This window comes from Sander vitreus, chromosome 19 (assembly GCF_031162955.1).
Source record: "Sander vitreus isolate 19-12246 chromosome 19, sanVit1, whole genome shotgun sequence".
NCBI classification, from domain to species: Eukaryota; Metazoa; Chordata; class Actinopteri; order Perciformes; family Percidae; genus Sander; species Sander vitreus.
Genome location: NC_135873.1, coordinates 15,696,724 through 15,723,378, shown reverse-complemented (window position 1 = coordinate 15,723,378; position 26,655 = coordinate 15,696,724). Strand labels below are relative to the sequence as shown.

Below are 26,655 nucleotides of genomic sequence, written 5' to 3'. Positions count from 1 at the left end.
CAGTGATACTGGTCAGGTGTAAAGGTGAACTTCATGGAGTCTGATTCATACTGGGGTAAAAACCTTTGATTGAGGGGGGACATGAGACACCCTGCCCAGTCTGATGATAATTTAGACATATAGAGGAATGGTTTACTTCCATTCCAAATCACTGATTAGCTGCTTAACATTCCAGTTAGTTTCATTTAAACCTCATCATTCTGAAATCAAAATGGCATTTGTTTAGTTTGATAATAATGTACCAACACAAAACGGCTACTTTCTCAAGAGCAGCATCTAAAACCATTACTAGATTGCTGCAATTACCATGTAAACCTTAACTCCTTAAAAAACAGTTGTGATTCAACATTCCGTCTTAGCCGGAATGAGAGTAGAAGACAGATAAATAACACTAAATGTCAAGAAGAAAAGCCAATACATCTTGTTTTGCGGAGCAAATCAAAGCTGAAAAAGCCATCAGCATTTGCTGATTTGTTCCTTAGTGAGCAAATGCTACAGTACAACTGAATGTTTCTCTATTTGAATGAAACCTCCTTAAAAGCAATTTTATCATCTCAAAACTGGAGGGACGTCAAGTTAAAAGAGAGACTTTCTATCTCAGTTCTGGAAATGGTGACAGAGAGAGATATAAGGTTATCACCTTGAACGTAGAAACAGACAAAATACAAACAAAAAGTCGAGGGAAAGGCAGACCGCTGATTACCAGATATATATAAAAGTAGAAGTGATATGAAAATGAGGAGAGAGGAGTGGACTCCACTCAAACCCAGCTAAGATGGATTCCACTAGAGCTGAGAGCCTCGCTCTCTTCCCTTGCCTGTCTGAAATGATCTGAGACACACACACACACACACACACACACACACACACACACAGTAGCTTCATGAATTAAACTAGGGTAAAGACAGGGTTCAAAGCTTGAGTGATTTCTCAGAGCTGCATCTTAAGCTCAAATCACCTGCTCTCTGTTCTTATCTTTTCTCACACTGACTTTTAACTTCCCCCAGCGCGCGCGCGCACACACACACACACACACACACACACACGTAACAATGGAGAGAGAAATTCGGGGAGAAAAGACAGAACAAGAAGATGGAAAGAAGGAAGGATACAAACAACATGGGATATGGGGGGAGCAGAGGAGGTATGAAAAGAGTATATGGAGGAGGGAAGTGGACATTATCTCCTCTCACAGTGTGACTGTCTTCTACCTCTTCTCTCACTCTTCATTCAATCTTTAGTAGTGTAAACACAAACGCAACTTAATCAATTTCAGTTGCTTCTGGATTACCACAATACCAAATATGGGCATAACTTGCACTGCACTGTGATGTTGTTCCCCTTTTTTGATTTAAATACACAATAATAGCAAAATGTCCACCCAGTGAAAGCATTCTTTTCTTGTTAGAGGCCATGATAATGAATTGGCAACGGTTAGCTACGGTTTCAATCGAGACCAGAGTGGTGGTAGGTGAGACTCATGAAATGTTGTAATGTTGTACACAAGGCATGTGTATCATATATCGTTTTAAAATGTATTTTAAAATTGTACTCCTGCTAATAATTTCCATTTTGATGTTTATCGTCATATCGGTAATCTCAGTACACTTTTATTTTGTCACTTTATCGAAATATATATATGAATCTGGCTGATAGATCTGTCAATATTAGCTTATTGAAGATGGTATTGGTGGATAATCAACCGATAAGTAACAAATTTGAAATGTCAAGGTTTGAATTTGTCCACCGGAGATCAGTGCTAACTTTATTATTTCAACTGCAAAATGTCACGCTAAGTCCATTTTATATATATATATATATATATATATATATGTGTGTGTGTGTGTTGCTGTGATTTATTTTAAAATCTCAAATATCACCATTGGAATTGGCCTTAAAAATACAGTATCGGTCGGCCAACACAAGCCAGGCATCAACCTGGCAAGAACCTTTCCTCAACCCCATCTCCCAACATTCTCTACCTGCCTCTTTTGTCGGCTTTTTTAAATAAGTGCCAGTTACCATATACTTCTCACTGGCTTATCTCCCTGTGTTCACAGTTTCACTGCTGTGATGAATCCCTTCCATGTTGGATGAGGAGAGAGAGGGAAAGACAGAGAGATTGAGAGTCTGATAGGGGCAAAGAGAGGCACAGACAAAAGGGAAATTCAGAATGATGGTTTTTGCCCACAGACAACATAGTATATGACAAACGAGACTGTAACCACAACCTTCTCAGGTGGATTACAGTTCACACCTGGCATCAGCGTGTCACCAATGTCTCTCCAGTTGACCACTTGTGATTATTTAGGTTCCCTGCTCACATTCTGTCTAGGGGAAACTGCTACTGCTGCCGTAGTTTCCGGGACACTACACCTTGTTATAACAAAAACAAAAAAATGCAGATACAAAGAGAAGAGCTCGTCTGAATGTTCAGCTTAGCCAGGAAGCAATTAAGGGCTCAGTGTGAATGGTGTCATAAATGAAAACGCGTACGAGCTTAAAAACCAGCAAACCACACGTTGCTTACAATGGTGTCATTCATACAGTCAAACTCTCTCTTTCACTCTCTCACATTCACAGACAGAAAATATGTGTGCTAGGGCAAGAACAACTACGAGACAAGGTGAGCAAGAGACAAGTAAGACAAAGGGAGAGTAATTGATGAGAAGGGGTGAGGTGACGTACAGCAGCAGTAGGGGGGTCAGCCTTTTATCTTGAAGCAGAATATCTGAACAGCGGTGACTGCACTGTGAGCTGAAAACCGCATCAATATTTCATCACTGCAGCTCGGCCGGGCATCAACAGTTTGGATTTTCTCCCTTTTTTGGTCCATGACAGCCTCAAATGCCACCAGTGAGGAGTGTGGTGGGGCTACAAGAACATGTGAAGGTTTTTGACTGGAAACTATGCAATTATACATAATTTGACCATTATTATCACTATAGATAACGTCTAAAAAGCTTAAAGACAAAACTACAAGGGCACAGAGAGTTCACAGAACTGCGCCAAGGCATGGTGCAGTTGTAACATTTTCAGACATTAACTCATTTTTCGATTAATCCTTCATCACATGAATGCAGCACATTCGCCACATGTTCACAACGACAGTAAAAAAGCAATTAGTGTATCTGCCCTGTGATTCTGATCCGCTCCAAAATGTAATGAGTTTTTCCTTGGCCCATGTTACACCCTTCCCCCTAAGTTTCAGGAAAATCAGGTCAGTTCTTGCCTCCTTGGCGGAGGTAAGAATAGGAGCCTAGACCCCAACTCGTGACCTCCAGGCACCTGTACTTGCCCATTTTCCAATTCTCTCTGCTCGAGGAAAACTAAAACAGCTGATGCTCAGCCCTGATCCAACAGCACAAACTGGTGAGTTGCATCAGGTGCATAAGGTGTTCAAAACATACTGCAATGAGTATGTTCCTAACGGCTATTGTTTTGTTTTTTTGGGGCCAATAAACTGACGGACGGTAGATGGCCCACCGCAAAAAACACTTAGTGTTACATTCACAGTGTCTTCTTTCTAGCTAACTACCTAGCTATTAGCACTCAGTGTGAGGAACACTGTTTTATCAATTAAATGATAATAAAAATTTATCAATTATTAGTGTGCATTCGTAAACAACCCGTTCTGACCCAGCACACTAACGGAATGACTGGTAGATGAGTCGCTGTCATTGGCAAAATTATTTATACTGCCTATGCAGGAGGTATCATTGTATCGATAAATTACAGAACCCTGTCCTACACGTTGGCTCGTCCAGATGCACTCCCTATTGATTTTACATTCATGCACCTAAGCACAAAATTTAATGGCAGGGAAAACCCTGCCATAGAATCACAGTTTTCTCTCTCTTTTATTGTTTAATCTTTTGCATCCCTTTCTTTCATCGATTACACAGCACAGGGAGAGTTATAAATCTGTCTTTAGGCTGCAGATCTGGATTATAAGCTAATTCAAATGCAGTCTAGATTGCAAATCATACAACTAACTTGTTTTAAACCGGTCCAGACAATTCAATGTGCTGACTTCCAACAATAAAACAAGGATGGGAGGTGATAGCATTCCTGCTGTTTTAGCTATTAAAATGCCCAGCGTTCTTGCTTCAGAGTGTGAGACTCCTCTCTCTGCTGTTCACTGCTGCCATGTATTTACACAAAGCTGTGTCTGGGCCCGCGGGGGGGACCTGTAGGCCTGCACTTCTAACTCTACATTCCCCGTTTCTCCACCTGCCTCATCCCTGCTCTTTTGTACTATATTCAAAATCAGACCACTAAATCATTTTGCCAATTTTGGCCTTTAATTAAAAGGCTCACTTGCGCCCACCTCTTTGATATAATAAATGAACCCTTGATTCATTATGTATTTATTGTAGAATTGAACCAAACTACGCTGGCTGCCAATGGAAAGCCCACTAACAAATTAAAAGCCAATACATTTGAGGATTCACAGAGATGGAAAACACACACACTCCCAATCACAAATGAGCAACACCTCATTAGCAGCTGTAGTAGCAGTAATTATATTATCAGCACAGATGACATGATGTCAATTCAGCTGCTATCATAGATTCTACTGAGTCAAGGCATTTCAGTACTGGGGGCATTATCAGTCACGAGATAAGACAAACATTGTTTTTGAATATGTATAAACTAGGAGAGGCATATAATAATCCCAGTATTTTTCAGTTTTATATTCATAGGAGTGTGAGCTACAGAGCGCTGCAGCTGTGTTCAATCTAGCTGTACTTAAATGGTTTCATATGACCTTTTGGCCTTGTCCCAGCAGCACATTATAGCGCCGCTGACGGTGACTGCCTGTGCAAATCAGGGTTGAGGCACCGTGCACCTTGCCAATGGAACTTTCTGTGATATACAATCAAATGCAGAGGACCCCCCTCGCCTGCCTTCCCGCCAGTTTCCAACATGCGGGACCACTGGGTAATTGATAGAAAATGAAACCAAATGAGATTGATTAGAGCTTTTGTGGATTCTGGTTATATGCTCAATATGAGAGAAGTAATTCTGCTAGAAGATCAGAGGGAGAACGGAGAGCAGATATGCGTGAGACGTGTGGCGGGCGAGCAAGAGAGAGAGAGAGAGAGAGAGAGAGAGAGAGAGAGAGAGAGAGAAACTATTGATCAAGCAAAGCTGTGCTGCATGTCGATACGGGCCTCTTTCCAGGGAATGGAGTGACACAAAATAGTGGGGAGCAATATTTATCAGGCTGTGTGTTTGTGTTTGCAAAGGGAGAGTATGGCCATGAGCTTGTGTGCACATTTGTACACCGAGGAGAGTCACACTGATGGGATTTTAGATCGAAACACACTTAGTGCCTGTATGCAGTCTACTCATGCATGTTGCATCTGTTGCAAGTACCAAGATAGGCCAATTTAGGGGTCTGTGAGACTATCGGAAAGCAGAGCTAACCTTAAAACAGAAAATTTATGATTTTCCATAAAGAATACACAGAGAAATAAAACTTTTATGTTCCTCAAGCAACGTAAAGTGTTACTAAGAGCAAGGGGGTATGAAATTCCAACATTACTTTCCAGTATGATGGGCAAGAGATGATGCATTTCATGATCTAATGTCATTTTAAATAACTTTAAACTCAATTACCATTTCCAATACATTCATACCCATGCATCTTTATAGAGTGCATGATCTACCGATACAAAGGTTGAATGTGAGGTTAATAAGCAGCAACCCAGGTCCTTTATTAATGAGGTAGAGTAACTTCCATAAACACTTACACTACACTGGCTACATAGATACTGTTACACGTATGCCAATACCAAATTGAAATGAATAACACAAGCTACATGGTGAGGGGGGAGGAAGACAAAGCTAGTGCTATTAGCAGAGAGCAAAGGGTGGCAATAGGAATTAGGACAGCTACATTTAACTGTAGGAACCATGGGTGGTGGTGGTGGTTTGTGTGTGTGTGTGTGTGTGTGTGTGTTGGAGGAGAGGGGTAGGGGGTGCAATAGGAGAAAGAGAAAAAAAATTCAAAGTGTGTCAGCTGGACAGTTATTCTCCAGCCTGTTCATTCATGGAACAGGAAGGGGAAGGGCAATCTCTGTCAGTGTTTCCCCTACCATTATATTGGGGGATGGCCCGCCACGCCTCCCGCCCTGCCTGACCGATGAGGAATTATTGATTTCATTCATTCGTTTTTCATAATACATAAATATATAGATAGAAATAAACTTGACATTTACGGTTGAAATAATGTCCCTCAATCATGTATAGTTCAAGTCTGAACTATACGAGTTAGTGAGTTTCTGAATGTCGTGGTGATATTATTTCATTAGATTGTTCATCTTTTAACAGGTGTTTATCTTTCAAAGAGGGCACATTTCTTTCACTTCAGCATAACACACTTACAAGAACCGTACACTGACAAAAAAACTAAAGCAGTCAAAGATACTTAAGTTCTTTGAAAGAGACCACCACCAATCAACCTGGCGGACGCGGCGAGGCTGATGCTTACTCCGGACCACCAGAGAAGCGCCAGAGCTGACCGTGTAAAAGACTGTGGTCAAGCCCACTGTCTCTCGCATCTCCGTGGTCAAACCAGCTGCCACTAAAGTTGGAGTACACCCGTATTCTGACAATTATGATAAACACATTGAAACGGCCAAGGATACATGTAGCTATGTCCGCTTTATAAAATAAGGTGTCTCAGAGCCATACTAAGAGACTCAGAGTATATACTAAATACATAGCTGACATAGCTTCACTGACAGAAAAGCTTCCGACAACAAGTGGGGCAGCCATGATGGAAAGCACCACAGATGTTGATGGCGTACTATAAAATGGTCGTCCAGCTTGACAATAGACCTCTATGTGAAATAATGGCACCGCTCAGCTAATATTAGGAGGTTTTTGTTGATTTAAAAAAACAACTGGAAAGAACTAGTTTAGATGACAGGTGGTGAACGCTTCCTGATTTTGGAGGGAAAGTATGAATACAATCTCCAATTTGCCAGGTACAATTATAAAAGCAATATTGTGAGTGTGATGAAGTACCTAAAATAAAGTATATGTATTTGTACTATCCTCACAACAGAATAACAATTCTACTCTATTCATAGCATGTTCTCCAACACACCTGTATTTTAAAACACTGATACGTTCTGTTGAGTGAATGGAATGAATTAAGAAAACAAAGAACCATTCACATGGACTAGCACAACACAAATAAATTATTCAACAGCATTGCTGCTGTAAGCACTTTTATACAATTTTTAGGGGTGGTGGTAAACATTGTTTAATCAAGGTTGACTAGGGCTTCTTGTATGCTCTGTATGTGGTGGGGCTGTAGCCATTATGATGATACAGCATTTTGTTTCACTCTGTCACTCTGCTAATTTTCCCCACCTCCCACCTCTACTTTTAAAAGCTGTCAGGCTTTCCCATGGTCGCCTCCGATACACGCCAGCTAACTGGGCGGCCTAAGCTACTCGTATTTACAAAGAACAGCCTCGCCATGAATAATACAGGATGTGCAAAGCACAGGGTTGGAGACAGGGGAGTAGGGAAGATGTCGCGGCTTATTTCAAGCAGGTGAAGTGAGAAAACAAAGTTGGAGAGCACAAGATAGATGCATCTGTAGTGAGTGATCGGTCAGAGAGAAAGCAGAGCGTAGAGAGTATTCAGCAACAAGATGATTCATGGAGACAGGCCCAATGCTCCAGCTGGATCTTCCTCAGCATCCCAAACACAATTAAAATTCTTCTTGATTCTCTGATGCGTGCCGGAAAACAAATGTGCTGAAACATATGTATTACCAATGCTACGAAGCCGCATTTTCAGCTACAGTCAGAATGGCTGCATGCAGAACGAAGTAGGTTATTCATGTGGTTTCTGCTCCGCTCAAGGACACTTGTCTACTTTGTTATGCTCATATGCCTGGCCTTGATCGATCACTGGGCCTCCTCAGATGCACTGTGGGGTAGACTGTGTGTGTGTGTGTGTGTGTGTGTGTGTGTGTGTGTGTGTGTGTGTGTGTGTGTGTGTGTGTGAAAGCAAAACATACAGAGGATACACAATTCTGGGGTTATTTCAAACTATTTCCACATTTTTAATAAGAATGAAGCAGAGTGGAGAGAGTGGGAAAAAGTTAATTTTAAACACACCGAGCAAATGGAATATTTGATCAGTATAAGATAGCAAAGTCCTAAAACTGTGTGCTACTTGCAATTCTGTGTGATGCTAATGTAAAAATGAAGCTCATTTATAATATCTGCACACAAACTTTTCCTGTGGTGGAAAATGGAACTCTGACAAATCATGAACAGGAAACTGAGAACAACAAAAAACTAGAATTACCGCCTTGCGGTTGCATGCCTCCGCCAACCAGTCAAGTTGTAGTTTACATCTGTCCAGACTAATAATATATGTAGTACAGACTTTGAAGGAATTTAATAAAATATATGAAGTGCATTTCATGGCTGTTTCACACATCTTCAATCCGGCAGCACAGAAGATCAAACAATCACCACAGTTTCAAGATTAGTGTCACCAATTCAGTATCCGACACAATGTCTCCCCTTTTGTTCCTGAGTTATGGCGTTGAATATTGGCCGGAAAAGCATTTTTGTGGGACATTATGGGGTCCTTTAACCTTTTGGATATAAAATAGTATGACATTTATGAATGTGATAATTAGCCCAGGAATTCTTGCACACATGCACCAAAATCGAATCAGTTCATACTTGAGTCCAAGTGGCAAATGCCAAATTTGAACGGATTCTTTCAATGGGTTCCTGAGATATCACGTGCACGAGAATGGGGCGGAAGGACAACCCGAAAACATAATGCCTCCGGCCACAGCTGTCGCCGGTGCGAAGGTATAGAAATAAAACTGTATTGCACTGTATGGTATGAGCAGCAGTTCAGCATATAAAATAACTATTCATTGTTGGCATTAAAATAAAAGATATATATCTTTTTTTTTTTTTGTATCAGTCTGTATCTGCCTGTGAGTGCATACAGTATAATCTCCTTATGGCCAGCAGTGAGCTGATAGTGGCTATACAGATCCAGCTACTGGACCCAGAACAGGGAAGTCATGGCAAAAACAAGAATGGAGAAAAGGATGAGGAATGACATAACAGCAGGGCCACATGTGTAGACGACATAAACACACTGAACACCAGCGCTGCTTGAGGTTTTCAATCACAGAAAAAAAATAGTCTGTAATCACGCAATTGCTTTGATATTGTTGATATACTACCCGTTTACACGTACATGGTTATTTTGAAAAACTGAGACATTTCCCTTCGTTTGTGCCCTTCGTTTACACGCAAATGGAGAATTTGCCTCTGAAAACGATTCTTTCTGAAAACTATTCTTTCTAAAAACTCCGGCCAGAGTGGAGATTTTGGAAAACTTGCATGTAAACTGAGACAAACGGAGGTTTAGGCAGCCGAGGAAGTGAGGAACAGAAGAGAGAGGAAGAGATGCGTTGCTGTTGTTGCCAATTTCAGGATTCTGATTGGCTAACGTGGGCTTGAGCTTCTCGTTACACTGCCACCTACAGGTTTGGCGTGCTCTTGACAGCACCGACGGCATATATACACAGGTATGTGTAAACGAACACTTTTCTGAAAACCGACAGCTGTGCACGATGTTATTTTTGAAAACGGAGAGGTTGAAATGTCCGTTTATGAAAATAGCCAGCCACGTGTAAACGTAGCAATAGATAATATGAAGAGTTCAAATTGTGAATATTGTGGTGCAGGTGTTACTCAATTAAAATGAAGATTGATGCTGATAATTGGTCACAGGACTATAATGAAAAAAAGAAGATTTGTACTTTTATAGTGGCAAAAAAGAGCACTAAGAATAATAACCAAAGAGAGATACAGCAACAGAAAATAAATACATTGATCTATGTTTGATATAATGCAGCTGTGGGGGTGCTGCATGGGTACATTATTGATCTAGGTATCATCAATAAATATTATTAATGTTGCCTTACAAAGTCATAGTCACTGCCTATAGCAAGCAACTAAACTTCAGTAATATAAAAATGTAATGAAAACGTAAACAGCTTCTTTTGTGTCGGATAGTGATGGGACTTGTTTATTCACTCCAACTGTGAAAGTAACACGTTGCCTCGACAGCTAAAGAAGGGGCGCTTTGAAATCCTCTCTCTCTGTCTACATCATCTTTTGCTCTCTTTCTCTCAGTTGCTCTCATCTGTACTCGGCCTGGCCCCATGTCATCCGTCGGAGTACAGAAAAACAAACACATTGGAATGAAGCAATAATGTTGTGAGACTCTCAACACAGCATGTTCTAGTATATTAATGCTGAGGCACAATAACACATATAGCAGGTCTATATGCCTTCATTCGCTAAAAGGTCTTAATCAAAAGCAAACAGCGGCGAGCATATACTGAAGGTTAGGTTTCATAATGCAGTTTTGTCACAACAGTGAATAAAAAAGAGAGTTTACTTCTTGTGAGCCTAAGTATCAGTAAGATCACTCTCTGGACACATCGTAATAACCCAAAGATTATATAAAATTCCACGCAGGGCTTTAGCAAAACGGGTTTGGGGATAAGCGAGAGGCAAAAGAAAATCTATTAAAATGTCACGGTCTATGCGAGTGAAATGCACCTCTACGTATATTAATTCTTTAGGGAGGGGGAGAGGGATACTCCTGATTTATCGCCGTGTTCAGCCGCCATCATTTATCACCTCACTAGCCAGCTGATTCAGGCCCGCTTGGAAATGGCCACTGTGTTTCCGCTTGGGGAATTCCATTACTGGTCTAGGGACATAGGGGAGGATGTGGAGGATGTGAGGGTAGCTTAAGTCCAACAGAGTACAATATAGAAAAGCCAATGTTAAGGAGGGAGTCAATTTGCACTACACTGATTCCCCTGATTTGAGTGTAAGCTCATATATACACATGTCCTACACTCACATCAACATACTTGCACAAGAAAAGAGTGACATGGACATGAACTCTGCTGGATTATTACCACTTCACCAGTACAATTGCGACACTTGCATGGATGGACCGACTTCACGTTCAATTGGTACACATTTGTCATGAAGCAGACATTTCATTGACATGCTGGATAAAATGTACTGGCTGTTTGAGACACATTGCATCCAGAAATATGGTCCACCCAGTTCACAAAGAGTACTTTCAGTCAAACTTGTGTGCTTTACCGCAACTTGACTGCAATCTTACAGCAATACCTCATGCTATTGAAAAGAGGTAGTGGGGAGGAAGAAAGGTCTGAGGAGTTACATACTGTATTAGCTTCAAATGAAGTGCATGTTTTTAAAAACCCATTTTGAAGTTTCTAGCTAATACACGATCAATTGTTATTTCCCGAGAATGTGCAGGTGTAGGACTCTTGCTAAAGGAAGCTATAAGAAGTCATGGCCATTGATTACATCTTTTAACAAGAACCTCAATCTATATTAGTTCTCCCAGAGTACTTCGCTCGTGTATGGATTTTGTTGTCTCCAACTCCAAAAAGAAAAGTTAAAGAGTTTCTGTTTATAATTGGTGATTTCAAATGCTTTATCATCATCTTAAAGTAAGTAAGTAAGAAAGTATTTAATGAAGCATGTAGGTGTAAAACATTTCTGAGTTAACCAGCTAGAAATTATCTAATATTTCATCCATAGCTCTGATCTAATCTGACATCTGTTATGCCGCTATGTTAACCATTTTAACAAGTGTAGAAAATGCTAGAGATAACTCTGCCACCTCTACACAGAGCTTCCAAAGTCTGGTCTTGCTGTTCCCATTCACAAACGGGTGAAAAAATGTATGACCATAAGCTCATCTATATTAAAGAAATGTGACCTTTGAGGTGAGACACTTACAACAAACAATATTGCCAGTGTGAGATAGATGCTTCCAATTGTCAAAATCAGAGTTATTTTATGAAAGGGACGGTTAATGCACAGAGAGTAATGGGAGGTGTACAGGAAATACAGGACAGGGAGATAGCGGAATTGAGGAAGAGGACAGGATGTACAGGGAAGACAAGGTGAAGAGGAGACTGTCAGCTCAACTTATCGACAGCTCAAACCCCACAGGGATAAATACAGGGAAGGTGTGTTTGTGTGTGTGCGTGTGTGTGTGTACGTGTCAGTCCTGATGATCTACCACGTCAACTTGAGTAAAGGTCTTTCACCGCGTTGATGCCCTAAGGAAACACTGACATTCTCAGCACAGTTTCCTGTGTGTTTGAAGGCACGTAGAGAGCGAGAGAAATTATGAGGGAATTTGACTGTCTGACATAGCAGTATTTCCTCCCAACAAATCCTACAGTATGTGCGGACAGTGCTATCCAATATGTAATGCATTCTGGCAGTTCAGTCATCCCTAAAGCACCGGCTATTATTTCAGGTAGTCAGCACTCACAGTGATAAACTCTGCTTCTGCTTGTATTAGCTGTTATTCGTGCCAGCAAAGATGGCACCTTCTTCTAAAGACGAGCCTCTTCTCCAGTCCCATGCTTCCAACAACAAGAGGGCATGGCTAAAAGCTTACTGTGATAACTGCAAATGCATTCCTAATGTACAATCCAACACATTTTGCATCTTACTTATATATTAAATATTGGTCATTATTCATTCTACATCCAGGAAGTCCCTGACACATACTGCCTCTTTTTGGAGCACCTGTAAAAAGAATCTTATGTTCTTATAACTATTATAACATGTTGATATAACTAGTTTAGGACAATAAATGGTATGAGAAACTGTATATATATATATATATATATATATATATATATATATATACTATATATATATACATATATATATATACACATATATATATATATATATATATATATATACATATATATATATATATATATACACATATATATATATATATATATATATATATATATATATATATATATTTTAATAGATTAACATTTCCATCCCATTTGACCACGAGTCAGAGCAAGTAAGGAGAAAAAAAAGACGGAAATGGATAAACAATGAGATGGCTGAAAGCCTTTTAGAGCCTGACAGTGGCTTTCATCTGTACCATGCTAACACTGTGGTCGCAATCAAAATCGTCACTCACATGCACACAAAGTACATCTATCCTGAGTCATGTTAGATTGCAGAAGGTGTGTATTGTATTAACGAGTACATTTGCTCCACTGAATTCAATCAGGTCCAGAATATTGACAGTAGTCAGATGTGCAATGCTGCTATTTACAAAGCGTCAACAAAGGAATTGGTGTGATCTGAGCAATGTGTGATCTGAGTACCTGTGAGAAATAATTGCTTTACCCTATCCCCTTCCCAGCTTTGTATATTTAAATTCTCTTTCCCAAGTCCACACACATACGCACAGATATCCCTCCCAACTCTCTTGTTCTTATTTCAGCATACAGGGAAAGGTTTTTGGTAATGTTTACAAGTGGCTGGAGTGGTCTCGAAGCAATTACAAAGCCCCATTAATTGTCCTTTCAGGCACATTGTGGTTAAAAAGCTCACCAGGTCTTTAATTAAAACCAAGCAAGGAGTGGAAAATACAAAATAAAAAAATCATCACAGAAGTTTTTTTGGTACATTAACCCAAAGAAACAGGCATATGTCTGGCTTACATGCCAAAGCTAACAGGCATAGAATCAATTTTGAAAGTTAAAAAAGGACTTTAGCACTGACAGTGTTGAAAATATGATTAACACTAATAATGTTTTTGTGGGTGAGATATACAGTATCTTCACCTCTGCTAAACATGTACTGGGGGAATATTTCAATTAATACCAGCGAAAAGCACCATTACACCAAAGCCATATGTCAAGCCAAACTATTACTTTCATCTACAGCCCTCAGCACCACAGGGCACAGAATATGGCCGTCCATCCTCAACCAATCCCCTTCAAGCTCTTGACATAGTGACTTCTAAAGTCCATTGGGCTTAGCACTGCCCACTTTTGGGAGAGCCAAAATTGCCTTTTCATGCCCAAACACTTTCATTCCTTACTCAGCTTTCCATCCATCCTCTCATCTCTCTGCCCATGTTTTCACTTGCAGTGTCTGCAAATGGAAAGATAGCTACTACTTCCCCAGTCTCTCGCCATCTCATTTATGGAGCAGCCCACAACTGAAAAGTAGAAAGGGTCTGTGTGTGTGTGTGTGTGTGTGTGTGTGTGTGTGGGTGTGTGTGTGTGTGTGTGTGTGGATTTATGGGCATGAAAAAAAGCAAGCAGAGTGATTATTCAGGATTCACACTGGGTTTCTGGCCTAATGAGGTGCTGGTTAATTGCTAGGTACGGACAGAGGCTCTTTGGGGCCAGCTGGCAAACGGCGTGGAGAGAACATGGGAGCCACAGAAGAGGTGGGAGGGGGTGGATAACGTATCAACAATGAGTTGAAGAGAATATGAGCCAAAAAAAAGCTAGTCAGACACCTACCATGAGTTGGCTTTTATGCACAACCATACTTGTCTTTCTCTCAGCGGGCTTCTGGGTCAAAAACAGATTTCCCTTATTGGATCAGGAGGTTGGAGGGGAGTTTTTTTTTTCCTTCTTTTTCTCAGAGGTTTGCAGCTCTACTTACTCATTCCTCCTGAGTTTGGCCTGAGTGATTTCAGCTGGTGATGAGAATCTGAGAGGGCTAAAGCCTACCCTTAAGTGTGTCCTGATCCACGCTGGGTTGAGCACTGAGTCCATGTTGAAGCTAGTGTGACCTTCATCAACAAGCGGCCTGACAATCAATGTTAAGCCTAAACCAAGTGCAATACACACACAGTAAGGCTGGATTCATCAGGCTATTTTGCTCTAGAGAACGCTAGCTATCTTTGATTTATTTTTCTCCTGTTTTTCCCTCATTTCAAGCGATGTACCGAGCAAATGATTACCTATAGAGTTGCCGGTCAGGATGAGAGCGAATACATTTCAGTTATCAGGTTTCATTTAAATTTGGTTAGGAGAAAATAAAAGAGGGGCTAGGCATGACCAGCGCCTGTTGAAACCTATCAAGCATATTAAGCATTAACAGTAGGCTAGCAAAAGCAAGGAGTACAACACTTAGTGAGCTGCACTTAGTTCTTTAGAATGGTCAATTCACTTTGTGTTATGGCCCTCCAATGGCATAAATAAAGGACTCAATAAACAAAGAGCTACAGTAAATGCACACTCAAACAATAAGGTCTATTTTCTACTAATATGGACCAAAAGCGTACCTTTTCATCCAACGTAGCTTCCAAATAGGTATAAAATATTACATTTGTACCTATTAAGGCTCTTCAATATACATGGTAGTAGGGAAACGGGTTGATGCTTTCTGTGGGAGTGGGAATAGGGTGCTGCAGGGATGACATTTTTGCATAAGCAAACAAAGCCTTGTATTGCCCTTGGTCCCTTGACAAAAAGCCAATGGAATTTTTCCATTGGATGTTAAATAATTTCAGAAATACTGTTCAGCGAGACGGTCCTTACAAATGCACAACACTTTCATGATTTTAGAAGTGTAAATGCAATCGCCAGATGTAAAACGCTAACGTTGGGCTAAAAGCAATCTACACCACAGTTTTATGACTTCAACCACCACTTAGCTGGCGGTGGCGTTTAATGTCCCTGACAACCTCTGTAGTCTCATTTAGCCACTTGTTAGCAACCGCCTTTTTTAAGACGCGTAAACGGTTTCAAAATTCACAAGTGGGGGACTTACTGACATATTTTATGACGTAGAACAAAACATGAAGCTCCCTTAAGCCAGTGTCAACCACAGACCTTATTTCAGGCATCTTACTCAAAACCCATTAAAAAATAAATAAATAAAACAACAACACTGAATTTGAGACAAGGGGATGCTAGCTCATTTCTGGGTTTTAGGAATCATTTCTGCAGCACTCAATGGAGAAAAACAGAAGTTAAGATGAGGGATTGAGGAGGGAGGCAGATTGAAATCAGCATGCTGCAAACACTGGAACTCTGCGCTCAATTAGTATGCCTGGCAGCACTATGCACCAGCAGCTGGATTCATTGTATGCATGCCCGTGTTGTGCTAACGCCCAGCAAATGCTTACAGTTAAACAAAGACTTGCACAGACACAGCCTGCTCCTCCCAGCATCTCCCTCGCTGTCCCTCTCTCTCTTGTTTTCTCTCTCACTCACATGAACAGAGAATGCGAGAGTGCGCGAGTGACAAACAAAGCCCTCGTACCGCACGCACTTACACAGCATCTCTGTCTGAGTTGGTTCCAGATGAATAAGGCAGAATACCAAGTGGCCCACTTATACGCTACGCAGAGACAAATAGACCAGTCAATCACCGCAGGCTGCTGCTGAATAACAAATGCTTTCTCTGGTATGTGTGTGTGTGTGTGTGTGTGTGTGTGTGTGTGTGTGTGTGTGCGCGTGCGTGTGTGTGTAAGAGGGAGTACAAGACAGCTTCTTTTCTACATGTTGTGCCTAAAATGCATCTGTGTGCATGAACATCAACCTCCAGTTTCAATTGCAAGTGTTTTTCAGTGTAATAGCACCAGATGAGAAGAGGCTGTTTTAGAAAAGAGATACATTTGATACTAAATACAGTTTACAGTACACAAAGTGCTGGTGTTTAAACGTGGCTGCCAAGGCCAGCAGACTATGTGAAGAAAGAAGAAATGCCACCTTTGATTTGTACCTGCTCCTTCCTCCAAACATGTATTAGCCTCCCCAGAGTGCAGCGCGGCAGGCCTGTCAGTGCAAACTGACCAACAGAAGGGGTCACTGAAGAGGTGCAAACAATACTATTCAACTAAATTACTTCAGATACACAAGCACACCCACCCACCACAGTTTGAACTGTCACGCTACTCAGCAATATCGCTACATAGAAACTTGAAAGATTTATTGAGCGAGAGTGAGTGGCGGGCAGCTTCCCTTTATCCACAGGTAAACAGGTAACAGTGTTAACCCAGGACTGTGGTGATCACTTCCAATATGAACTTATGCCAATCAGACTGCCGGGCTTCCTCAACGGTGTCTTTTCTTATCTGACATGTCAGGTGGACACTCATAAATAAGCAATGCCGGTAAGAAAAAGCAGAAGACAAAAGAAGCCTGCAGTCCAGTATGACATGGGGGTTGGGGGGGAAATACATTTGGTTTAGTTCCCTGGACCAGGGAATTTAGAAGGCAAGACAATACACAGTTAAAATCTAATCTTTTGTGAAAAATGCATTTTTACATTGTCCATTTAATTCCCAACTGCAAAAACGAATTAAAGTCTAAAGTCTTCGATATACCATTTACAAGAAACTACTTTACTGAGCAGCCCCCATTCCTAACAGGCAGTGGATACCCCGAAGGCAAACCTTTCGTTAAAATGAATAAAGCAATAACAAATACTACTGCAAAAAATACTACACTGAATTTTTCATGTGACAGGGAAAATAACGAACATGGAAGCGTGCTTTAAATACCGCCTGGAAGAAATTCACATCAGTGGTCATCAACACCATCAACCAGAGCGGATAACCCCGGGTAAATCCTTTTTTATAACCAGCTTCCCAACGTGTCACACTTTATTTTGTCCCCATTATTTCTCCCCTCTGGGCACTGAAATGGGTGACTTTTTAAAAGGGACCCACGCAACAGTATGCTTGGAGACATTGGAAACCATTCAGGGCTACTCAAATGCAATAAATAATACAATTAAGTGAGTTAGATTATTAAATGGTTTTTATTCTTGGCAGGGTAGAGAAGACTCTGTATCAGCATTTGGAAAATGATGTGACACTTAAACCAGAGCTAACGGAACGCTTTAGTAAGCAGCTACAGTACTCAAGGCCAACTGACTGACTCATCCTCCTATTCAGTCATGCAGATCTGGGATTTAATAACTTAAATATGTGCTTTCTAATTTATTTATTTTTAATAACAGAAACCATATGTGCAAAGAGAATAAATACATGTCATTCCAGGTTTAATAAAGTGTTCCCTGTTGCTGGGGACAGAGTTAACCTTCACCATATCGCAAGCAGCACACATGACTGGCTGATGACCAACAAGTAATACAAAAACAAGTGACTTCAGTTTATCTGGGATAAAACATCAATGTTGAAAAAAATACTGCACAATGGGACCTTTTCTCTGTTTAATATCTACCCCATTCAACCGTGAATGTGCATTCATAAATAATAACTGTAGTGTCAATAATTTTGACAACATTTCCACCCAGAGTAAACAACTGGGCTTAAACTGAGAAAAATTGACAGAAGCTTCTTTCTAATGAACAATGTTTGCCAAGTAAAACTTGACTCTTAGTGTGCCATTAGGGCTGTATGTAACTGCAGGTGTGTCACTGTTTTATGTTACAGTATTTATTTAGCAGGCAAATTGCTGTTATAATAGAGCAGTGTAGTCCACTGCACAAACAACCACACACAAATACTATACACCTAAGGCCCCTCTTGCCTATCGTGGCCTGCGAGGAATGCCACCCACAAACAGCAGTGTAGGGAGGATAATCCATAATGCTAATTTCAAATTCCCTTCAGAGAACGCAAAGCAGGGGCAATTACTCCATTCAAGCCATTTCTTTTCTTTTCTTTGAAAGCGAAATGAAGTACATGCATGTGTGGGAGACAGTATAAACAGTGTGACTGCAAGGTTACATACAGTAGAAGGGGTGTGTGTGTGTGTGTGTGTGTGTGTGTGTGTGTGTGTGTGTGTGTGTGTGGATGGATGTATGTGTACTGTACGTATGCAGTGTATTTCTCACAGTACAGCTGCAGAGTGCGAGATAAAGACTGTGATCACATGGCAGGGTGGCTCTTTGTGATTCATTTTACCTGCCCCTTCTTTTGAGGACATGCATCCATAACCTTTGTAAAGCTACAAAGAGATGCAACCCATACACCTGTTTATCGCTTCCTCATTCTCATTATGCATGCAGACACAGAAAGGCACAACAAAAAGCCTTTTTGATTTCTGTGGCTACAGTAAAAAAATTGTTCTACGAGGAATTAAACCGTTTCAAAGTGGTCTATTTCAGATATGCAGAAGACAAATCAAGTCCACACGGCAGGGACCAGGTGAAAGCTTTTTACTATGGAGAGAAGAGAGAGCGCAACCCCTGGCGATAGGGCTGTGAGCCAACGCTGAAAGTCGTCCGTGTCCACTGCAAATAATGCAAGATCATCCACTTCTGGAGAATTGTTTTCACACGCAAATTAAAAATGCTACCCGACGTGATAAATCCTACCTTAGATTTCAGAGCAGGCTCAAGGAAAATTCCCCGCAGGTTGGCACGTTCAGAGAAATGTAGATCCGGTTATTGTGCAAGTCCAGAAAAAAGGCTCAAGGATACGAGGGGACGCTTGTGTGGCGAGAAGTACGGAAAACGCAACAAGAAGAAAGAGAAGACGAGGAAGAGAAGGAGCCAAAGGTTCAACCCAGGGGCAGGCTCACAAGGTCAAGCGATGAAATGTGTTTTTCAAAGTTCCAAGCAGACAGAAATGAAGACTGGAGGACAGGTCTGGAGACGTGAAGCTGCTGTGGGGAAGGAAAGCAGCAACAGAAACCAGATATAGCAATGCATGCACATTGAAAGAGGCTGACGCACTGTTGCATAACACATTTGGAAAATATATATTTGTATTTACTTGTTAATTGGACAGTTTTATACGTTAAGTTACTGTGCATTTTCCAGCTGTTCTTTAGTCAAATCAAATGTGCACTTAAAGTTTGACAGAAGTTTGCCCAAGTCTTATTTTGAACTTGGCCACATTGAGATCCAATGTTCGCTTAGATACTGTGAATGTGTTACACTATAGTAGTATGGCAATCCCTCACCAAGAAAACATTGCAATAAGACAACGAGTGGAGGGCAGTGAACTTTAAACAGCAGCTAATGAACCCATTATACTAGTACTGCATGTTCACCAACAACTGGTGTCAGTGTTGATACTCTCATATGTGTGTGTGAATTTCATTTTTCAAGTTTGACGTAATTGTGTGCAGACAGATTGACATTTTTCTGTCTGCAGTTGCACAATACCTTTGTTCAGGCTGCTGGTCCTTCCCTCCACTCACTCTCACAAAACAGACACACATCTCCTAGTTCTCTCCACAGAACACACGTTGGTATGCTCCCTGGTGTCACACAGCTCTACCTGTCATCTTTGCAGCCAGCACAGTAAAACTTGCGAACACTCCCCACAGGCAACACCTCGAATGCAGGAATCAGCACCCCTCTCCCCCGCTCTCTTCATCATTTGCTATCCTCTCTCACGGAGCGAGGGATCTCTCTGCTTATGTCGGCATGGCTGCCGACAGAGCAGTTATTATCTCCTTGCTGGAGCCTTCCGAGAGCCAAAAGAAGCGCCTTGCTAATCATCCCCTTACTGTCACACCTAATCATATTCTGTCTAGCTAACATGGCAACCGGCATAACAACAATCACAGATAAACTCCATCACGAATGACACATAGACTGGTTAAAAAAAACAAAGAAGAGAAGGTGAGAGCGAAACAGCTTAACTCAGCACCCACAAATTAATAAGCAAACAAAGTCACCCTGCCTCTGCCCCTGTTTAAATCAAGCCTGTGAGGAGTGCTGAATGCTAATTGTACATTATCAAGTTCTGCTACATATGCAAATCTTACAATGCTGCACAAAAAAGCCATCTGAACAAATCTTTGATTATCATATGGCAGTTTCACCTGTTGCATCTGAACACTTAACGTCTTTCAATGCAACTAGTTCACACCTGAGACTATCTATGCAAATGTGTACAATGTAGCATCACTGGGCACTCAGTAAAAACATAAGCCACAATCATATTACAATAAACACACACTGCCAAACTCAGGAAAGAAACACTTCAACAAAAATCTACTTTGCCCTCTCTCCATGCTCTCCTTCCTGAACTCCCAGGCTGCCAGCCACCCAGCAGGTGACCACATGGCAGGGACACAGGACTTTAATCACCGTTTCTCCTCACAGCGCGCGTTCACGGTGCCTCAGAAACCGAGGAGCCAATCTCACGGTGAACTCTAAAGTTGTGCAATCCCAAGGTGTTACTATGAATAATGTGTTAGCGATGGAACGTTAGAAGTGAAAAGTTAGGTGTAGCGCAATATGTGTGGGCCCGCTGAAGTGAGGTAATGCGGCCTTGTTGACTAATGTTTTAATTTTAAGATATAACTTGTTGGCAGTAATATGTTAACACATTTTCCTTAAACCTTTGAAGAGGGAGCAGTGGTCTTTGAGTGCCACTTAAGCAGCAGAATTGCAAAGATGCCCGTGCAGCTTAAGTCCTTTCACCAGCTATCAACCTAACAATATCTCCACCTGCGCCAATCGCTCCAGCCACACGCACTCAAAACCACGACAGTCGTTAAAAAAAGTTTCACTCACGATCGTTGCAAAATGAACCTCCATAGGACGTCATGGTGCAGTCGCAGGTGAAGCCCTCCCACTGCTGGAGACACACCCCCTGATGGTAGCAAGACTCCTCCGTACAGGTGGTACTGGGTCCTGAGGGCATAACAAAGACAGAGTTTTCAATTCAGATATATATGACATTCATGTGGAGGACCACACATGATGCAAAGGAACTTAATCGTGAGGCAAATGTTATAGTATTTATAGCATTTTCAGCACTCCTGGCGGTCCACTTCTCTCGTCAATGAGAGCTGAAAACACTTAGAAAACTCTGTTTGGAAATATAAATTTACATTCAAGCACCCGCTGGTTTTCTACTACCAGTACTGTGAATCCCACAGAGAATCAACACCTTCTGCGGCCTTCAGCTCACTGTGGTGGCAAAGAGTGGTTGGTGCAAAGTGTTGCACAGTTGCTGAGCCAAACTAGGGCTTGGAAAGTAAAACACGGATTTACATTTGTCAGGCATGGAGATGCCAATGGGATGCTCATGCTGCTCTGTTTCTGCTGGATGTGTAATTAGACAACTGCTTGTTAATCAATTAGCCATATGAACTCCATAAGCTGATGTATCTAGAGTCTCTCCATGCGTGTTAAAAGAGAGGTTTACAATATTTCAAGTCTGTCTAGAAGGTCCCATATTATGCTCATTTTCAGGTTCATACTTTGGGTATTTTGGGTTTCTACTAGAACATGTTTAAACACTCTCCATCCTGGACTATATACCTGTCCTCGCACATATCATAAACTTTTGCACATCCCTCAACATTTTTGCACATCCTGCACTAATCCATACCGCCTCTTTTTCTTAATGTTAAACAGCTATATGTACAAATTTGTTTCTGTATTTATTTTGTATTTTGTTTTTAAAATGGCAACATTTTTAATTACTTGGCAATAAATCCTTTTCTGATTACATTCTGATACGGTCTGAATATACCTGTATTCACCCTCTGTCTGAAACGCTCCGTTTTAGCGCCAGTCTCTTTAAGCCTCCCTACAGAAAAAAATGCTCTGATTGGTCCGTGTTTCCGGTCTCAGCACCGCCATTGCAGCCGGGGAACGACTGTAAAAGCACCGTAGCAGCTCTATATACCTATATAAAGTATCGTTGTGACATCACAAATCGCACGGAAGGCCTGACGGCTCATTTAAAGGCACAGTTTCTGAATACGGGCTGTGTGCATTTCTCTGTGGATTGAACGTTTTGATTCTTTCGCTGTATTTCTATAGCACCTCGATCTGCTTTATAATAAAAACAGACATGGAAATCTCACTTTTTACAATATGGGAAATATAAGTTTTCCCATATTGTGCCTATAAGAACATTTAAACAGGTTTTCTTGCTATAATCATCCCTCCTGTTCATACTGGCTATTAAAAGATCCCCTTCTATTCACTTGATTTGTCTAACTCAGACTGCCGAAAGCCACGAAGGGAGATGTTGTCACTTAAAATTGAAAGTACATTAGGAAGGGATCTCATAATGGCCAATATGCACAGGAGGAATGATAACACCAAGAAAAACCTGCTTCAATATTCATTTGGACAACTGACTACTATTTTAAGACTAACTTAAACAAGTGTGAATTGCTCCTTTAAATCTATGTTGTTCAAGTCTTGTTCATTAGCGTGTAAGCCTAAAATAAAACAAACCTTTTAAAGTGCTCATTTATGCTAATTTTCAGGTTCATAATTGTATTTAGAGGTTGTACCAGAATAGGTTTACATGGTTTAATTTTCAGAAAACACCATATTTTTGTACTTATACTGCACATTGCTGCAGCTGCTCTTTTCACCCTGTGTGTTGAGCTCTCTGTTTTAGCTACAGAGTGAGGCATCTCACTTCTGTTCCATCTTTGTTGGGAGTCGCACATGCACAGTACCTAGGTAAGGACTACTAGCCAGTCAGAAGCAGAGTATGAGGGCGTGCCACGCTAGCAGCTAGGCGAGCATTATAACGTGTGTTACAAAGTGACCACGTTTGTCTCTGAAGTAAAGGCTGGACTACAACAGAGCTGTTTGGAGCAGTTTGTGAACAGTGTTTTCTGTTGGAGATGGTAAGTCCCTTTGGGATGGACTTTGGGTTTTTTTCACTTTGTAAACCTATAACGTGCACAACAAAAATATATAACACGATTAAGGGAAAAACCCCAAAAGCATAATATGAGCACTTTAATACCCGTGGTGATAGACCCAATGACTGCAACCAAATACTGTAGCTGCTCATCCACAAATGATGATGATTTGATTTAGGTTGCTTAGAAATGTATTCAGATTCAATATGACATTAATCCAAGGTTGAAACCTGGTGTAATTGCCAGAATAGGGGCACATTTGCATTGGAAATTAGTATTGGTGGTTGAGGCAGTTCGTGTTTAGCATCTCCATTATATCTGTGTGTGTGTGTGTGTGTGTGTGTGTGTGTATTTTGGGGGATGCTGTCTCCTGTTGTCTCCCTCCCCCCCATCCCCCTCTCCCCCCCACTATCCTCAATGGCTGAAGCCATTTAAATTGTCAATTAGAAACTCCACCATTCTAATTTCTCTGTGGACTTCAGCCAGGGATTCAGATAGGTAATGTGACAGACTGCTTTAAAAACTCATATTTACACTTCAGATTATGCGTACTACTGACCCAACAAGCATTGTCACATGAACTGACCTGATGTGAAAAAAAATATTTACCAACAATGACAATGACTTTGCCTTTGAAAGTAGACAAGATCTTTATTAGTTTTCTCCTAAAAAAAAATATCCTGATTTCAAATAATTGTTCTCAAAATTAGATTGGGGGGGGGGGGGTAGATGAAAGATTGGGATGCAGATAAAGGCTTAGTCCTAACAATAAGTATGTGTGGTGGCTGTCATGTTGTTGGTGGTGGGGATTCTCACTGAAATCTCAATTAAACAAACATTTCCAAAGAACCATGGTTCAGTGCCAGACTAATTTGTTTCTGCATAGATAAACAGACAGCCCAGTGTGCCATTTACAAATAACCCAATTAAACCCCCCCCCCACACACACACACATACATACACACACACACACACACACACACAATCAGAAAATATAAAATAAATAAAATCGCCAATCTATGAGAGCTTTTACTTTGTGCTCCAAAAATTGTCCACTCAAATGCATCAGCTTGTTCCGTTAGTATTTCCTAACTGCCCCATTAATTACTCGCTAATAAAAGTGTCCCTTTAGGAGCTAATTAAGCATTGTCATAAATAATAACCAAGTCATGTAATCACTTCCTCACTCTTCTTTCAACTATTGATTGGCCAAACACTTCCTCTGTATGGCTGCCTGAGAACCTGTTATTGGGTGCCTTGGGTTTTTTGGAGCATAAAACTCCATCTGCTGCCTTTCCTCCAAATGTTGAGGGAAATCTGCACACCATAGGGAGTCAGTGAGCCTAGCGTCACTGTAAAACCTAAAGTGAACACACATCTCCACTCCCTCGCTGCAGTCACCTGCACCTACAACTGACAGCTGGGCTATGACTGAAACATCTGCTCACATAATAGCAGCGTAGAGTCGGCCATGGAGCTCATCTTAACTATACAGCCCGGCTCTCAGTTCAGAATGAAATGCATTTTCGAAGGAAGCTAAAAATTGTTTTACTAGTGCTGTACATTTTTTTAAGTTGTCAGAGAATCTTCAAGTTATTAATTTTGCTGCTAATCCACATTTGTAATACATATTATTTTATATTTTATATTTATTTTATTTCTTTTCTTGCTTTCTGGCCTTGCTTTCTTGTTCCTCCCCTCTTGCGCAATGAGTCTGCAACACTGTTTGTGTACCTGCGCTTCAACTCTCTCCGTGTCGGTCTCCTTCCCCCTGTCTTGTTCTTTGTTGTTGTGATCTGCTGAGTCAGTAGAGAGCTACAAGAACACACTCACTGTTCTGCCCTTTGTTTGGCCTTAGGTCTACTGAGACTGGACCAGCAGCCACCTCTGACCACTCAGCATCCCCCGGTGCACGAGGTAAACAATGACCCCCGAACCAGGTGGGTCAGGACTCTGGCAGTGATCCATTGCCAGGGCAACGCTGCACTTTGGAAAAGTCATCTTCGTTGCTTTTGCTAGTGCTTTAGAAAAACCAGGGATCACAGCTTGGATCTGAGCCGTTGTTGTTAGAGAAGATCGATCAATACGGTTATATGTTAAAGTTATAATTTAACTGATGTGATCTCAGTGTTTGGCTTTGCTGCTAAGGTAAGGTAGCCAGAATTTGATTATAGTGAATTATATAAGTAGTCAAAAGTGTTTTTTGATGTTTTCATGTAATATACTGTATACATATATTATACATGGATTTGCAACAGCCTCAGGTCTATGTGTACTATTAATTGTCAAAATGGTCATCCAAAACTGGTAAATTGCACCTGCTCAGCTCCCTGCCACCTCCAATCATTAACTAATATTAGCATCCAGTTTGGGTGCCTGGCGGAGTCAATATCATAGCTTAATGCAGCTTTGAACAGTGTTTGGAGCAAAGTAATTGCAGTGTTTAACTGTAGGCAGGTAATAAGGCGGGCTGGCAGAAGCAGCAGTGTTAGGGATTGGGGGGGGGGGAGAGAGAAAAGGAGCTGGATCAGTGCCGCATCGAGTCGGCCAGTGCGGCCCTCGGGGAAATCAAGTCTGCACGCCATTGAGACGTGGTGGCGGGAGGGGTGGGGGGCGGGGGACAGGGAGGGGCGGGGGGCGGGGAGGGACGGGGGCGTGTGTGGAAGTGGAAATGCTTCAGCCAAAATCCACTGTTATACCCAGGATTAACTACCCGGCGCAGGACCCATGCGGGCTGAGACATGATGGCGAACTGCGCACAGCAGATGTAACAAAAAAATAAAAATAAAACAAATGCAAGATTGATGAGCCAATGAGGGCGGGGTGTTGCTGAGATTAGCCACACTGATAATAACATTAGAGGAGAGATACCTCCCTCATGCAGCTTTTATGGGGCAATAGAGAGGATATACGGACAACAGGGGCTTAGATTGTAAAGACCGCCCAGAGCTGGAAAATTTGGGCGGGGTTCCTGTTGTAGATCAGGAAACAACAGCCACAGAACCATGCACCAAATTACTGCACTTGCGTGTCTTTTCTGATAGCTCTGTGCAGGTTTCAAAATGTCCTTTTCTAAGGTGAGACCGACTTGAAAAGAACGTGTTTACCTTTCTAAGTAACAATTAAGGGAACGTATTATTAGCGTCTGAAACATTTAGCAAATCAAATACTAGAAGTTG

General features: G+C 41.3%; 1 protein-coding gene across 2 annotated transcripts in view; it reads right to left on the bottom strand.

The window, feature by feature from the left end:
- nrxn2b (neurexin 2b) overlaps positions 1–26,655 on the bottom strand; it is a 652,809-nt gene that overhangs the window by 301,365 nt on the left and 324,789 nt on the right. For both annotated transcript variants that reach the window (XM_078276170.1, XM_078276169.1), the window contains one exon: positions 21,372–21,491. In XM_078276170.1, coding sequence (XP_078132296.1) covers positions 21,372–21,491 — 120 coding nt within the window. The remainder of the gene's footprint in view (positions 1–21,371; positions 21,492–26,655) is intronic.